The 18,418-nt window shown below is 37.2% G+C and overlaps 1 protein-coding gene across 3 annotated transcripts in view; it reads right to left on the bottom strand.

The window, feature by feature from the left end:
• The window catches only part of ZDHHC18 (zinc finger DHHC-type palmitoyltransferase 18), a 63,993-nt gene that overhangs the window by 5,545 nt on the left and 40,030 nt on the right, over positions 1-18,418 (bottom strand). For all 3 annotated transcript variants that reach the window (XM_053706986.1, XM_053706988.1, XM_053706987.1), the window contains 4 exons: positions 14,020-14,122; positions 12,241-12,353; positions 12,114-12,162; positions 11,943-12,035 (listed from right to left, as the gene is read on the bottom strand). In XM_053706986.1, coding sequence (XP_053562961.1) covers positions 11,994-12,035; positions 12,114-12,162; positions 12,241-12,353; positions 14,020-14,122 — 307 coding nt within the window. In that variant the 3' untranslated portion in view covers positions 11,943-11,993. The remainder of the gene's footprint in view (positions 1-11,942; positions 12,036-12,113; positions 12,163-12,240; positions 12,354-14,019; positions 14,123-18,418) is intronic.

Genomic DNA, 18,418 nt, shown 5'->3' with positions numbered 1-18,418 from the left:
TATAAAATAAAACTTACTGACCTATTATTTTTGCAAATCGAAGCTGCATAACCTTAGAAAAACATAATTTATGTAAGAACTTACCTGATAAATTCATTTCTTTCATATTAACAAGAGTCCATGAGCTAGTGACGTATGGGATATACATTCCTACCAGGAGGGGCAAAGTTTCCCAAACCTTAAAATGCCTATAAATACACCCCTCACCACACCCACAAATCAGTTTAACGAATAGCCAAGAAGTGGGGTGATAAGAAAAAAGTGCGAAGCATATAAAATATGGAATTGGAATAATTGTGCTTTATACAAAAAAATCATAACCACCACAAAAAAGGGTGGGCCTCATGGACTCTTGTTAATATGAAAGAAATGAATTTATCAGGTAAGTTCTTACATAAATTATGTTTTCTTTCATGTAATTAACAAGAGTCCATGAGCTAGTGACGTATGGGATAATGAATACCCAAGATGTGGATCTTTCCAAACAAGAGTCACTAGAGAGGGAGGGATAAAATAAAGACAGCCAATTCCTGCTGAAAATAATCCACACCCAAAATAAAGTTTAATGAAAAACATAAGCAGAAGATTCAAACCGAAACCACTGCCTGAAGTACCTTTCTACCAAAAACTGCTTCAGAAGAAGAGAATACATCAAAATGGTAGAATTTAGTAAAAGTATGCAAAGAGGACCAAGTCGCTGCTTTGCAAATCTGATCAACTGAAGCTTCATTCCTAAACGCCCAGGAAGTAGAAACTGACCTAGTAGAATGAGCTGTAATCCTCTGAGGCGGAGTCTTACCCGATTTAACATAGGCAAGATGAATTAAAGATTTCAACCAGGATGCCAAAGAAATGGCAGAAGCTTTCTGGCCTTTTCTAGAACCAGAAAAGATGACAAATAGACTAGAAGTCTTTCGGAAAGATTTAGTAGCTTCAACATAATATTTCAAAGCTCTAACAACATCCAAAGAATGTAACGATTTCTCCTTAGAATTCTTAGGATTAGGACATAATGAAGGAACCACGATTTCTCTACTAATGTTGTTGGAATTCACAACCTTAGGTAAAAATTGAAAAGAAGTTCGCAACACCGCCTTATCCTGATGAAAAATCAGAAAAGGAGACTCACAAGAAAGAGCAGATAATTCAGAAACTCTTCTGGCAGAAGAGATGGCCAAAAGGAACAAAACTTTCCAAGAAAGCAATTTAATGTCCAATGAATGCATAGGTTCAAACGGAGGAGCTTGAAGAGCTCCCAGAACCAAATTCAAACTCCATGGAGGAGAAATTGACTTAATGACAGGTTTTATACGAACCAAAGCTTGTACAAAACAATGAATATCAGGAAGAATAGCAATCTTTCTGTGAAAAAGAACAGAAAGAGCAGAGATTTGTCCTTTCAAGGAACTTGCGGACAAACCCTTATCTAAACCATCCTGAAGAAATTGTAATATTCTCGGAATTCTAAAAGAATACCAAGAAAAATGATGAGTAAGACACCAAGAAATATAAGTCTTCCAGACTCTATAATATATCTCTCTAGATACAGATTTACGAGCCTGTAACATAGTATCAATCACAGAGTCAGAGAAACCTCTTTGACTAAGAATCAAGCGTTCAATCTCCATACCTTTAAATTTAAGGATTTCAGATCCGGATGGAAAAAAGGACCTTGCGACAGAAGGTCTGGTCTTAACGGAAGAGTCCATGGTTGGCAAAATGCCATCCGGACAAGATCCGCATACCAAAACCTGTGAGGCCATGCCGGAGCTATTAGCAGAACAAATGAGCATTCCCTCAGAATCTTGGAGATTACTCTTGGAAGAAGAACTAGAGGCGGAAAGATATAGGCAGGATGATACTTCCAAGGAAGTGATAATGCATCCACTGCCTCCGCCTGAGGATCCCGGGATCTGGACAGATACCTGGGAAGTTTCTTGTTTAGATGAGAGGCCATCAGATCTATCTCTGGAAGCCCCCACATTTGAACAATCTGAAGAAATACCTCTGGGTGAAGAGACCATTCGCCCGGATGCAACGTTTGGCGACTGAGATAATCCGCTTCCCAATTGTCTACACCTGGGATATGAACCGCAGAGATTAGACAGGAGCTGGATTCCGCCCAAACCAAAATTCGAGATACTTCTTTCATAGCCAGAGGACTGTGAGTCCCTCCTTGATGATTGATGTATGCCACAGTTGTGACATTGTCTGTCTGAAAACAAATGAACGATTCTCTCTTCAGAAGAGGCCAAAACTGAAGAGCTCTGAAAATTGCACGGAGTTCCAAAATATTGATCGGTAATCTCACCTCCTGAGATTCCCAAACTCCCTGTGCCGTCAGAGATCCCCACACAGCTCCCCAACCTGTGAGACTTGCATCTGTTGAAATTACAGTCCAGGTCGGAAGAACAAAAGAAGCCCCCTGAATTAAACGATGGTGATCTGTCCACCACGTTAGAGAGTGTCGAACAATCGGTTTTAAAGATATTAATTGAGATATCTTCGTGTAATCCCTGCACCATTGGTTCAGCATACAGAGCTGAAGAGGTCGCATGTGAAAACGAGCAAAGGGGATCGCGTCCGATGCAGCAGTCATAAGACCTAGAATTTCCATGCATAAGGCTACCGAAGGGAATGATTGTGACTGAAGGTTTCGACAAGCTGTAATCAATTTTAGACGTCTCTTGTCTGTTAAAGACAGAGTCATGGACACTGAATCTATCTGGAAACCCAGAAAGGTTACCCTTGTTTGAGGAATCAAAGAACTTTTTGGTAAATTGATCCTCCAACCATGATCTTGAAGAAACAACACAAGTCGATTCGTATGAGACTCTGCTAAATGTAAAGACTGAGCAAGTACCAAGATATCGTCCAAATAAGGAAATACCACAATACCCTGTTCTCTGATTACAGACAGAAGGGCACCGAGAATCTTTGTGAAAATTCTTGGAGCTGTAGCAAGGCCAAACGGTAGAGCCACAAATTGGTAATGCTTGTCTAGAAAAGAGAATCTCAGGAACTGAAAATGATCTGGATGAATCGGAATATGCAGATATGCATCCTGTAAATCTATTGTGGACATATAATTCCCTTGCTGAACAAAAGGCAATATAGTCCTTACAGTTACCATCTTGAACGTTGGTATCCTTACATAACGATTCAATAATTTTAGATCCAGAACTGGTCTGAAGGAATTCTCCTTCTTTGGTACAATGAAGAGATTTGAATAAAACCCCATCCCCTGTTCCGGAACTGGAACTGGCATAATTACTCCAGCCAACTCTAGATCTGAAACACAATTCAGAAATGCTTGAGCTTTCACTGGATTTACTGGGACACGGGAAAGAAAAAATCTCTTTGCAGGAGGTCTCATCTTGAAACCAATTCTGTACCCTTCTGAAACAATGCTCTGAATCCAAAGATTGTGAACAGAATTGATCCAAATTTCTTTGAAAAAACGTAACCTGCCCCCTACCAGCTGAACTGGAATGAGGGCCGTACCTTCATGTGAACTTAGAAGCAGGCTTTGCCTTTCTAGCAGGCTTGGATTTATTCCAGACTGGAGATGGTTTCCAAACTGAAACTGCTCCTGAGGACGAAGGATCAGGCTTTTGTTCTTTGTTGAAACGAAAGGAACGAAAACGATTGTTAGCCCTGTTTTTACCTTTAGATTTTTTATCCTGTGGTAAAAAAGTTCCTTTCCCACCAGTAACAGTTGAAATAATAGAATCCAACTGAGAACCAAATAATTTGTTTCCCTGGAAAGAAATGGAAAGTAGAGTTGATTTAGAAGCCATATCAGCATTCCAAGTTTTAAGCCATAAAGCTCTTCTGGCTAAGATAGCTAGAGACATAAACCTAACATCAACTCTAATAATATCAAAAATGGCATCACAGATAAAATTATTAGCATGCTGAAGAAGAATAATAATATCATGAGAATCACGATTTGCTACTTGTTGCGCTAGGGTTTCCAACCAAAAAGTTGAAGCTGCAGCAACATCAGCCAATGATATAGCAGGTCTAAGAAGATTACCTGAACACAGATAAGCTTTTCTTAGAAAGGATTCAATTTTTCTATCTAAAGGATCCTTAAACGAGGTACCATCTGACGTAGGAATGGTAGTACGTTTAGCAAGGGTAGAAATAGCCCCATCAACTTTAGGGATTTTGTCCCAAAATTCTAACCTGTCAGGCGGAACAGGATATAATTGCTTAAAACGTTTAGAAGGAGTAAATGAATTACCCAATTTATCCCATTCTTTGGAAATCACTGCAGAAATAGCATTAGGAACAGGAAAAACTTCTGGAATAACCGCAGGAGCTTTAAAAACCTTATCCAAACGTATAGAATTAGTATCAAGAGGACTAGAATCCTCTATTTCTAAAACAATTAGTACTTCTTTAAGTAAAGAGCGAATAAATTCCATCTTAAATAAATATGAAGATTTATCAGCATCAATCTCTGAGATAGAATCCTCTGAACCAGAAGAGTCCAAAGAATCAGAATGATGGTGTTCATTTAAAAATTCATCTGTAGAGAGAGAAGATTTAAAAGACATTTTACGTTTACTAGAAGGAGAAATAACAGACAAAGCCTTCTTCAGAAACAAAATCTCTTATGTTATCAGGAACATTCTGCACCTTAGATGTTGAGGGAACTGCAACAGGCAATGGTACATTACTAAAGGAAATATTATCTGCTTTAACAAGTTTGTCATGACAATTATTACAAACAACAGCTGGAGGAATAGCTACCAAAAATTTACAGCAGATACACTTAGCTTTGGTAGATCCAGCAGGCAGTGATTTTCCTGTAGTATCTTCTGGCTCAGATGCAACGTGAGACATCTTGCAATATGTAAGAGAAAAAACAACATATAAAGCAAAATAGATCAAATTCCTTATAAGACAGTTTCAGGAATGGGAAAGAATGCCAAATATCAAGCTTCTAGCAACCAGAAGCAAATGAAAAATGAGACTGAAATAATGTGGAGACAAAAGCGACGCCCATATTTTTTAGCGCCAAATAAGACGCCCACATTATTTGGCGCCTAAATGCTTTTGGCGCCAAAAATGACGCCACATCCGGAACGCCGACATCTTTGGCGCAAAATAACGTCAAAAAATGACGTAACTTCCGGCGACACGTATGACGCCGGAAACGGAAAAGAATTTTTGCGCCAAAAAAGTCCGCGCCAAGAATGACGCAATAAAATGAAGCATTTTCAGCCCCCGCGAGCCTAACAGCCCACAGGGAAAAAAGTCAAATTTTTGAGGTAAGAAAAATATGATAATTCAATGCATAATCCCAAATATGAAACTGACTGTCTGAAAATAAGGAAAGTTGAACATTCTGAGTCAAGGCAAATAAATGTTTGAATACATATATTTAGAACTTTATAAATAAAGTGCCCAACCATAGCTTAGAGTGTCACAGAAAATAAGACTTACTTACCCCAGGACACTCATCTACATGTTTGTAGAAAGCCAAACCAGTACTGAAACGAGAATCAGTAGAGGTAATGGTAAATATAAGAGTATATCGTCGATCTGAAAAGGGAGGTAAGAGATGAATCTCTACGACCGATAACAGAGAACCTTATGAAATAGACCCCGTAGAAGGAGATCACTGCATTCAATAGGCAATACTCTCTTCACATCCCTCTGACATTCACTGCACGCTGAGAGGAAAACCGGGCTCCAACTTGCTGCGGAGCGCATATCAACGTAGAATCTAGCACAAACTTACTTCACCACCTCCCTTGGAGGCAAAGTTTGTAAAACTGATTTGTGGGTGTGGTGAGGGGTGTATTTATAGGCATTTTAAGGTTTGGGAAACTTTGCCCCTCCTGGTAGGAATGTATATCCCATACGTCACTAGCTCATGGACTCTTGTTAATTACATGAAAGAAATGCATCTTTATTTTTTGACGATTACGTCATGATATCCAGCCCACATCTAAAACCAATCAGATTAGCAGTTTATGCATGTCATTATGGTACAAATTAGTCCTCATTCGCATGCGCACAAAATCGGCTGAAATAGCGCATGCGCAGTTGCAAATATTGATGCCGAAATCGCCAGCAGCTAGTTTGGAGTAACGCCTGCGCATTTGAGACCGAAATGTATGCAATCGGTTCTCCAGGCTTTCTACGTAGAATCAAAACACTAGTAGCCTGCACGTCCTTATCTTCAGATAACAATTTATTGCTGGTTATGATGCAGAATTGAAGGATCACCAACTAAATCCTTAGCTAACTTTAAAATACTCATCAAGATAAGTTTTTACAGACTGTTTCTGTTAGTTGCTGCATTTAGTTGGTGATTTTCAATCCACATCGTATATCAGGTAAATTTGTACTTTATTTTTTATATAATTTTTTTTCTGTCAGTCTATTGTAAAATTTTATATTTGCTAATATCATTAAATTAATCGTGATTAACAATAATCATATAAACTTTTTTTCAGTGATATCCAAACATCTCTTAGAAGTTTATGTTGTACATACATACATGATGTATGTAATTTCATTAAAGCTAATTGAATAACAAAAAAAATTAAATTAGGTATGAATGTTTTATATAAATAGTTAAATACAAGAACATTATTCGCCTTAAATTAAAAACCACTATTATGTTTAACAAATATTTTTTGGTTTGTGCAGTTAATAATTTTAATTTCTAATTTATATAATTGTGTATTGTATATAATGCATTATATGATAGACATAATATTTTAAGTTGATATTTTGTTAATTAGCTTGATACAAGCAGTGCAATGATTATGTCTCCAAAAATTAAAATAAAAAAATATGCAATTATTTTATATAAAGAGAAATAGTTATTACCAAAATGCATACAATTTTATGAATTGAATTTAATATAATTTATAGTAGAGAAATCTATTTATAGACACCGATGTGTTAATGGAGTTATTTTACTAATTGCAAAGTCAATTTATCTATATTAAAGTACATAGATATTCTGTTAATGTTTTTATAATAAGTGGTTTCCAATATTCTATTTCAATATTTATTAAGACTGCTCGTTATTACTAGGGAGATTCTATAAGCCTACACCACTTACCTGTCAAAGCTCTGCTGGATCTTATGTACGCTCGATAGAGCAAGTCTACTATGTTGCAGCCAGTCTTGCAGGGAGTGACATTTGTGGTGACGTTGCGCAATCTTGCGCATGCGCAGTGATAATTTTAGGCGCCATATTCCAACTGCAGTTGGCAGCCAGGATTGGATATGAGCGAAAGATACCCACGGAGTGGGTTTGGAAAAAATAATTTTTTGGAAAGAAGATTACGGCGATACGGTAAAGATCTCCTATTGAGAATATGCTTATTTTGGATAGTTATTTTGTAACAAGCATCATTAAATTTTCTTACAGTGTCCCTTTAATGGAGACAATGACAGGAAACTTACTTTTAAAGACAGGCGACGGGGAAAACTCCACGAGTAGCTCTCCCATTCCTGTGAAAAAAAACTCCAGCACGGTTTGGTACAGGAAAAAGTGCCACAGAGGAATCCTAGTATCTATAAAGTTCACTAGATTCTTTAGGGATTGACGACAGACGTATCGGAGTCGCTCCAAAGCAGCCAAAACCTCTTTTAATCACACACGAGGTGTTTAGGCTGAAATCTGAAGAATACTACTTCAGCATCAGAAAAAGGAATCATACTGTCCAAATCTGAGATTTTACCCTCAGAGGCTACTTGCCTATCCTCCTCATAAGACCTACGAGGAAGGCAATCAGAGTAGCATCCGGTACAGAAACCTTACTATCTGAATCACTAATATTTCTCCTGTGATTTTCCCCTAAAAATAGGAAAAGCAGATCATGCTACAGATACCCAAAAGATACTTGAGCAGCAAAATCTGCAGGCAAGTAACTCCACCAGGAGATGATGAAACGCAGGGCACAGCAGGTGACGCTATAAAGGCTAGGGACGTGTAAGGAGAAAACTGTGGTAATGCCTACACAGTATCATCCTCAAGAGATCTAGCGAAACAAGAACACATAAATTGGGTATTTGAAAACAATATTAGTGTCAAAACCCAAACAGAATTTCCTGCAAAAGAAAACAGAGTCAAAAATAAAATCAATTTTAATGTTTATAACGAAAAAACAAGACTGTCACTTTAAAACAGTTAATATAAGGGACGTTGTAACAGACACAGTACATGCAGAGATGTCTGCCCTCAAATAAATTAAAGGGACACGAAACCCAAAAATTTTCTTTCATGATTCAGATAGAGAATACAATTTTAAACAACTTTCCAATTTATTTAATTTGCTTTCTTCCCTTGTTATCCTTTGCTGAAAGGTTTATCTAGGCAAGCTCATAAGCAGCAGAGAACCTAGGTCCTAGCTGTTGATTGGTGGCTGCATATATATCTCGATTGTGATTGGCTCACCCATGAGTTCAGTTAGAAACAATTAGTGCATTGCTGCTCCTTCAACAAATGATACCAAGAGAATGAAACAAATTAGATAATAGAAGTAAATTAGAAAGTTGTTTAAAATTGTATTCTCTATCTGAATCATGAAAGAAAAAAAATTGGGTTTCATGTTCCTTTAAGTAAGGAATACCATTTCCTAATAAACGTTTTAAACATTGTAAGGAAACATTTTACAACATAGTTTGCATCGCATAGGAATTAGCTTTAACATTGCGCTGTTACATAAAAAAACAAGAAAGTTCCGTTCTCAGTCGGAGGGGCTGAGAGAGGTGGGGTCACGTGACAGGACCCGGCAAGAGACTAAAATGGCATGGCAGCTCCTTCTCTGTGAAGAGGGAGGCGGGGACACAGTAACAGCATGGGAATAAAGCGCACAACTGTCTTTAACATCGCGCTTCATTCTACCATGCGACCAAGCCCCCAGAAAGGTCTGTTTGACCCTGAGCTCAGCAAAGTACAGTTTCGCTGAACTCTGAGGCTGCTCCTATTCCCAAGGCAGTGAGGCGGTAACCTTTCTTTAAGAAAACCGCCATTGAACTGCGCAGCCTAAATACACAGTACACTTACACAACAATGTCTCCATACTGTAAAGCTAAAATACAAGTCCCACACATAAGAAATAATTTAGAGGTGACATTAACCCCTTAGGTGCCTCTAAACTTACACGAGCCGAGACAATCAGGGGATTCTCTATTAACCCCTAGTTGCCTGTCACCATAAAGTGCCTGTGTCCTGCCTAAAATACCCTTCTAGAGGATATATGTGTCCAACATAAATGTTGCAGAGAAGGATCCTTAACCCTTTCAGTGCCAGTCTCCTACCCTGAAGACGAAAAGGCACTCTAGCCGTTCGGCAGGAGGACAGCCTACCTGATATGAGAGGATGCCACTCCTCACAGAGATCTGTAGAGAAAAGAAAGACAGAGTAAACCTACTCAGGCTTTCTATACCAGGGCAGCAACATGTTAGGAAAACGCAGCAAATCACACTTTACAAGCTACCACAGCCCTACTGAAGAGACTAACGTGGAGTACAGCTAAACCCAGCTTGTGATGGAAGATCAGAGCAAGCCTGCTCTGGCTTCAAAATAAAAAAATCTTGATAGAAGAATCTTATACAGACACCTAATTACATCACCTCTTCCTTGCACTAGAGGCAAAGAGAATGACTGGGGATTGTGGGAAGGGAAGTGATACTTAACAGCTTTGCTGTGGTGCTCTTTGCCTCCTCCTGCTGGCCAGGAGTGATATTCCCAAAAGTAATTGATGATTCCGTGGACTCACCGTGTCATAAGAAAGAAATTAACATTTTATTACCTTATCTCTTCTATAACCCACTGGGAGTGTAATTTCTTTTACTGGCGGTGTTAACACAGCTTGGCCTTGAGGCCAAAGACTTTCAGGATGGGTGGGGATACCACAGGCTAAATAAACTATTTAAAATACCAATATAAGGGTAATGGAAATACTTGTAAACAATTTAATACACTCCAGCATGTAAAAACGATCATTTGGAACACATTAAAAGGGAGACATTTTTTGAGTAAACTGTCCCTTTAACTAATAATCTTTCTCAGTATATGGTTTACCACCACCACTCCAGCGCACATCCATCCTCTACCCAGCCTTAGGGATAATGCACTCTCACCATAAGATAGAGATAACCACCAGGGTACAGGGCAAGTCCAAAATAAAGTAATATATAGAAAAATGAGAGAGACAAACACACCATAAGGCACTCACTTTCTGTCAATATTATCAATACACATGTGAAGGGAACATTAGATAAAACATATTTTTTAATAGCTCAGTTAAAGGAACATGAAACTCAGTTTTTCTTTCGTGATTCATATAGAACATACAATTTTAAACAACTTTCCAAGTTTCTTCTTCTATTATCAAATCTGCTTCATTCCCTTGATATCCTTTGCTGAAGGAGCAGCTATGCATTACTGAGAACTAGCTGAACACATCTAGTCAGCCAATCACAAGATATAAATGTGTGCAGGCACTAATTACCAGCTAGTTCCCCCTAGTGTAGGATATGTACATATATAAAATTATATCTCACTTTTACAGTCAGCCTCCATCTGCAACACCCTAAAATTATAAAATCAGCTATCCCTATTTGCATTCAATTATATGTCCAACTTCATACTATAGCTCTCCTTTATAAATATTTGTTGATAAAAGACGACCAGTCACTTCCTACATACGCACAAGCCTTGGACATGAAACAGACTCAGACTCTAAACCCATTATCTGGAAGAAATCTTTCCAAACAGCTATCATGGCCTCCTCATCCGCGATTACTCAAGAAATGCATTTTAAGTTCATAAGTAGTTGGTACCTTACCCCCTCCAGACTGCATAAAACTAACCCACAAATCACAGACCTCTGTTGGAGAGGATGCAGACACAGGGGCTCAATGCTCCACATATGGTGGACTTGCCCAGTAATTATCAACTTCTGGGAAAAAGTATTTGCAGCTATTTCAGAAATAATTTAAACAGATCTTGCGTTCAAGATCCATGTTCTTATGTTCCAAGCTCTTCCTAAAATACAAAACAAAATTGCAAGTTCCCTACTGTTACTGATGATAGACAGTGCAAAAAAGCTTATTCCTAAACACTGAAAATCCACTAAAACCTCTAAAAGACTGGCACTCACACGACAGAACTCCTTGCACTGGAACATTTTCACTTCATAAAAATTGACAAACTAGATATACACCAGCCCATGATAGATCTGTGGGAACAGTACACTCTCCCAATCTAACTGAATAAACAACTATAGATAAACCGCTCCCCAAACCAGATCATTTCCATCCTATCCTTTTGAATACACCCTGTCCGATAATTGGTACCCTCCCTATACTGCTTCCCATTTCTCCACCCACCCCTAAAAAAGTCCCATGCAATTATCCCCTCTCCCCATTTTTTTCTCTCCTCCCCTTCCTTCTCTCTTATCCATATATTTCTATTCTTCTCTTTCTCCTTCATCTAGATAAATCACACTCTACAATCACTTTACAATACTCAGGACCATTCCTTCCTAATGGTCCCTGTCACCTCTCTTTCTAAAATATATCCTCTCCTATATAAATAATGATTACTTTTGAAAATAAGTTTTATATGTAATTTGGTATTTGTTTATGTTCAAAATTTGCATCACTTTACCTGAAAACAGTGAACTTTTAGATACAACCTCTAAATAAAAGAAGAAACAAACAGCCCCGAGTTAAATTTTTTTTATTATTTCTACAATGGACTGAAATCTGCAATGAACATTCGATACAGAAATTAATATCTGGAGTAAACAGGCCCCTTCTTCTCTGTTACATAAATGTTACTGACAAGACTATTTTGTTCATGATCTATGTGTTTCGAAATTTACAATGTTGTAATACTGGAATTTATAAAAAAAACTTTTAAAAACTAAATTTTTTTTATATGTCCAACTTACTTTTATTAGTATCGCCCCTGAAACTTGTAAGGAATTAGACTTATGAGAAGATCAGATAGTGCATGAAATAGCAAAATCTTGAAAGGCGTCTCCCTGCAAGAAAATGAGGTACCATATAGATCACTAAATCAATGCATATAGAGACCATTGACATGTAGACCAGAATCTTACCATTCCTCTTTCACTATGCTCCTCCAATACCTGAGCAGTGCCAAGGAAGCTAAAACACAAGGACATTTGTTATGCTAAACGAGAATGCAATGATAGTCTATGAAGTGGTATTTTAGAAAGGTGTTACCTGGGGAGGCGAGGTCCGCAAAGTGTCGCGCAGCAGTTAGTGACAATTTTCTTATGACTGTATGGATTGATCATACGTTCAGAGCCTTTACGGCTTTTCAAAGAGTGCTTTATCTGATTTATGGGGAACAAGATGGTTTAATAGAGTTATTGAAACACAAAGCTTTCAACATTACTGACAGACTTTGCTTTTATACTTGAGTTAGTTGATCCCTGGACACTAGGTTACATTTCCCACAAGCACAATAAAGCCAAGGCAAGCTGAACTGAGGCAGTAGGTTCTGAAGCATGACCTTCATATTGTAAAGTCATAATTAGACAGAGCATACAATTTTAAACAACTTTCCAATTTAATTGTATTATTTATTTTGCTTCCTTCTCTTGTTATCCTTTGCTGAAAGGCTTATCTAGGTAAGCTCAGGAGCAGCAAATAACGTAGGTTCTAGCTACTGATTGGTGGCTGCATATATATATATATATATATATATATATACTGATTGTCATTGGCTAACCCCTGTGTTCAGTTAGAAACAAGTAGTGCATTGCTGCTCTTTCAACAAAGGATAACAAGAGAAGGAAGCAAAATAAATAATACAAGTAAATTGGAAAGTTGTTTAAAATTGTATGCTCTGTCTAATTAGGACTTTACTGGCCCTTTAAGGTGAAGTCTCAGCTGTGAATTTATGTTATGGAAAGGGTGGTGTAGTGGAAGAAATAGTCACTAGGCATGTGCAGTCATGCATTTCAGCACTAAATTAATGTCGAAGATGGGGGCTGCAAGTCACATTCAGCAATTTTCAGGGCCGGTTTGAAAATCCAGATCTTAGTGTGTCAAACTTTCGCAAGAATAAATACAGCTCCAAAAATTGCAGAATGCAACTTGCGGCCACCATCTTCAGCACTCATTTAGCTCATGTTATCCTTTACTTGAAAGAGGAATCTTATATTTTGCATTAGGAGTCTCATTGATTTATGGATTTAAGTTTGCCGAGAAAGAAACCTCTGTTTTTATTAATGTAAACCTAGTGTATAATGGGCTAAGAATTATATTTGTTTACATCAACCACTAGAGGGTAAATTGACATCTCAATTAAAAGAGGAGATTCACCTCTATAATTAATGTAAGTGATCTAATAGGTGTATGGATTTGTTGCTGACACAGTTTTAGAGACCTCTTACATTTATTGCTCTAAATATAGTGCTAATAAGTTAGACAACAACTTGTCTAGTTGAACCTTAGGTAAAAGAAGAAACTATAATATTTCTAATGAGGGTACACATGCTCCTCTATGTTGTTAAAGGGCCACTGAAAACAACAAAAAACTGCACGTTCTATCAGAATCATGAATGTTTATTAAACGACTTTCCAATTTACCATTATAAAACTATGCACAGTCTTGTTATATGCACACTTTCTGAGGCACCAGCTCCTACTGAGCATGTGCAAGAGTTCACAGTCTCTACTCATGAGTCTGTGATTGGTTGATGGCTGTCACATGATACAGGGGGCTGGCAAACAAGTACATTTTGAAATTTGTCAGTAAAAAATCTACTGTTTATGCATTGTCTTCTTATTATGCACCTGTTAAATATACAGTATTTAATGGTCCTTTAAGGGCTCCCCCAGTTAACATTTCTCAGCCATCTTTTCCCCCCTCTCTTGTATATTTTACTCTCTCTTTCTTTCCTCTCCCCACACTTTTCCTGTTGCTTCCTGGGTAAACCTGAAGAATTTAATAAATAAAACAACAAGTGCCATATTAAGCATTTGCATACTCACATCCTCATGAGTGGTCACATTTGTAGCAACAAGATATGTGTGGAATCCAGTGAGACACAGAACGGGCCATACTGTGAAAAGGCAAATAAAAAACTCTGCCGCGGTGAGCTGTAGTTAGAGAAAATAAAAGAGTGCGCGTCCCCATGCCTACACATAGGGATAAATCTAATTCTAGTTATCCAATTGTAAACTTACAGGGACACTGTCATCCACATGACCAGCATCTAAACTTTGAATTTATTTTCTTTTGTTTAAATTAAAATGAATAAAGCTCTACTCGATTTGCACTTCCCAGTAATTATCATTGGTTGATAGGTACTGCCTGCTAATATTTATTGAATTAAATGGATATGAAACCCAAACATTTTCTTTTGTGATTCAGATAGATCATACTATTTTATAAAAGTTCTTAATTTACTTTTATTATCAAATGTTCTTTGTTCCTATGAAATTCTGTGTTGAAGGGCTACCTAGATAGGCATCTGGAGCACTACAATGCAGGAAAAAGTGCTGCCATCTAGTGCCCTTGAAAATGGATTACATTCTTGAAAAATTGCTGCCATATAGTGCTCCAGAAATGGGCAGGCTCCTACGCTTACATGCCTGATTTTCAACAAAAGGTACCAAGAGAACAAAAAAATTGATAATAGACGTAAATTAGAAAGTTGTTTAAAATCACATGCTCTATCTGAATCATGAAAGAAATACTTTTCATATCCCTTTAGTGAAAATTATTAGGAAAATGGACAACTGAAAGTCATATGATGGTTTACATTTAAACAGATTTTACTTTATAAGTTATTCATCCAAAACTAATATCAACATGTTTAAATGTGTTTTTTTTTAAAAACTATTTCTAGTTTTTTAGATTTACATAACAAAACAGAAATAAAAATCAGGAATGTAAGCTTAGGAGCCGGCCCATTTTTGGTTCAGTATGTTGGTAGCACTTGTTGATTGGTGGCAAAAAGTAGCCACCAATCAGCAAGAGCTACCCAGGTGCTGAACCAAAAATGGGCTGGATCTTTAGCTTATATTCCCACTTTTTCAAATAAAGATGCCAAGATAACGAAGAAAATGAGACAATAGGAGTAAATTAGAAAGTTGTTTAAATTGACATGCTCAAGCTGAATCATGAAAAAAAAAAAAGTGGTTTTAATATCCCTTTAACCAGTGTTAGCAAAAGCTGAAACTTTAAAAAAAGCTTATGAAGGTTTGTGATGTTGCTACCAGTTGTTAAATTTACAACTAGAATGTGATCTAAGATTGCATTTCTTTCCTATGGCATGGAGAGTCCACGATTTCATTCCAATTACTAGTGGGATATTCAACTCCTGGCCAGCAGGAGGAGGCAAAGAGCACCCCCAGCAGAGCTGTTAAAGGGACACTGTAGCCAAAAAATTTCTTTCGTGATTCAGATTGAGCATGAAATTTTAAGCAACTTTCTAATTTACTCCTATTATCAAATTTTCTTCATTCTCTTGGTATCTTTATTTGAAATGCAAGAATGTAAGTTTAGATGCCGGCCCATTTTTGGTGGACAACCTGGGTTGTCCTTGCTGATTGGTGGATAAATTCATCCACCAATAAAAAAGTTCTGTCCAGAGTACTGAAACAAAATAAAACGCTTAGATGCCTTCTTTTTCAAATAATGATAGCAAGAGAACGAAGAAAAATTGATAATAGGAGTAAAATGAAAGTTGCTTAAAATTGCATGTTCATTCTGAATTACAAAAGAAAAAATTTGGGTTCAGTGTCCCTTTAAGTGTAAGGATGTGCGAAGATGGTGTCTGAAGACATTTAATCCTTTAATGGGTATTTTCCCTGCAAGCAAGTATTGGGGCTATGCTATGTCCATGTTAATCTCTTTAGTAAAAGTAATGGGGTGGCTTTTAGCAGTTGGAAGACGGTGAGGAAGTCCTTGCTTACCTTCCAACATTTATGCTACCCCTATATAGAAAACCAGGGTTGGTTACTCTGTTTTTCTTTTTCTACAGGTCCCTGTCAGAGAACGGCTGAATCTGTCACACCTAGAGTCGGTAAGAAGATTGAAGACTTCTAACAGCGAGTCCCTGTACCCATGGCTTGTGGTCTAGGAATAATAGGGGTGAGGGAGTTTTTATTAATGGGAGGAGGATTTATTGGCCACAGAATATATGACTTCTAGTGAAGTCTTTAATCCCAGACTTAGGCCTCGATTTATTAAGGCGTCAATCTCGGTGCATTAGCAGGCGTCAATACGCTTGCTTGACATCGCTGCCGCGAATTTACATACGACTCCCTTATTTATGAAAAGCTCAGTCAAAAACATGCACGTCAAGTACGACACGATGTCCATCGGACTGAGCATCAGACTTTTGTTAAATAAGAGTCATCGATATCTCGAATATCCTTATTTATCTAAATCTTTGCCCTGAATGTCTATAAAGTGAAGACATTTTATTCGTCTTGCAACTTTATTCATACCATTGTGTATATATATTATATATATATATATCTTTGAATATACTCATACGTACACACACACACACACATATATATATATATATATATATATATATATATATACACATATACACACACAAATTATATATACATATCTATCTAGATACAGTATATATAGATATATATCTCTATAGCTATCTATCTTATCTATATCAATATAAATATCTCTATATAGATATATATGCAAATATATATGTATACATATATATATATATATATATATAGATATATAAAGATAGATATATAAATGTATATACATATAAATTATTATTATTATTTTAATTTTACAAGGAATCAGGGTATGCAATACACAGATTTATTACTGTAGCATGAAAAAAGAAGTGAACCATGATAACATTTATAAAATGGACATGAATATGATAGTTCATTAATATCGAACATCACTGACAAAAAAGACACGTTCATTTCAATTATTACGTTTGTTTATTGTAAGATGTCTGCGATGACAAAAAACATTAGAGCAAACATTTTCAGACTCCCATAGCATTTGCGGTCTCAGAGGTGGCGGTTTGAACGATAGGTACGCTGTGTCTAAACGGACGCAAGCGTAAATGTTGAATATTTGCTACATTTCAAAGAATTAATTTACAAACGATTGACAACTCGTATGATCAGTATTACGCTACAATTTCAGAGGATATCAGAGCGGCTCTGGCTCATCAGTATTCTGCTTGAAGACCGCAAGCATCGATATGCATCGGATTCATCTCATGGGAGTGTAAATTATGTTGAACATTGCAAAATGTGACAGTCTTGATGCTTTGTTAACTACAGCGAATCAATGTCATCATATTCAACACGGAATTCAATCGTATTATCTATTGAAGCCTTGATAAATCGAAGCCTTAGATTCTCCATTCCTGGGGCGGCGTTATTTTATCTCTCCATTTCAAAATCTTTAGAGACACCCGCATGTTTTATCTAAGTAGGCTGGCAGTTCATGATCCCTCTGGGGGTAAGGGATTTCTATGCAGCCTTTTACTATCGCCTTGTGAGGATAATGGAGTTTGTGTATCCCTGGAAAGGGACTTTAGGATGCATTAAATGATATTCCTTGTATGCGATTAATCCTTATTATCCCTTTCTGATAGAGCTTTTATTTGGCATGAGCCTGAGTGGCCGATGTTCTTTTAATTACGTTTTTAAGTATTTGACTTCACGAATGGCAGATTAGTTTTTGGCGCCATTTGCTTTAAAGGGATCCTACACAGAGTACTCTGGTTCCGTCCTGCATATGGTCATTCTGCTTTCTGCAGTGCAGCACCAGCAGTTTGTATTCTATTGAATCCTTATGTAGACCTTAATCTGCTGTGCATATAGCAGAAGCGCTGTCTAAATATATTTTATATGTTATTTATGAGAAATCACTTGCTTCCTGAAGTGCGCACTTATGTTTATGACGGCGCCATTTTATCCTCACCAACAGTTAGATCTAGTAAGTCAGCATCGTTGCGAGTTTATTTGAACGCTTTAACAGCAGATATTACGCGATGTCTGTATATCACTGGCTTCTGAATATGGGGAATTATTGCGCATTATGCTTATGTCAGCGCTATGTTTTCCTCACGACAGTCAGGCTTATCTGGTTGGCAGTGTGTGCAAGTTTAATGAACACTTTAGCACCATATCGGTTTTCTTTTACATAGTTTTCCCTATTTCATTTGTCAGGTCTCTTAGAGTAGACTTTATTTACAGTTAAGGGACGTTTTTCTTCCCCCCTGTGAGTGACAATGCTCTGATAAAGTAGGTTGCTTTCACTTAGCGGTCTTCTAAACTGATTTGGTTGCTTAGACTTAGTCTTTTATGTGTATATAAATTATATATATATATATATGTCTCTATTGGTAAATGGGACCATTTTCTCTGCATTTGT

The sequence above is a fragment of the Bombina bombina genome, chromosome 3, assembly GCF_027579735.1.
Source record: "Bombina bombina isolate aBomBom1 chromosome 3, aBomBom1.pri, whole genome shotgun sequence".
In the NCBI taxonomy this organism is placed as follows: domain Eukaryota; kingdom Metazoa; phylum Chordata; class Amphibia; order Anura; family Bombinatoridae; genus Bombina; species Bombina bombina.
The sequence above is the reverse complement of the archived record's forward strand: the minus strand, read 5'-3'. Positions and strand labels throughout refer to the sequence as shown.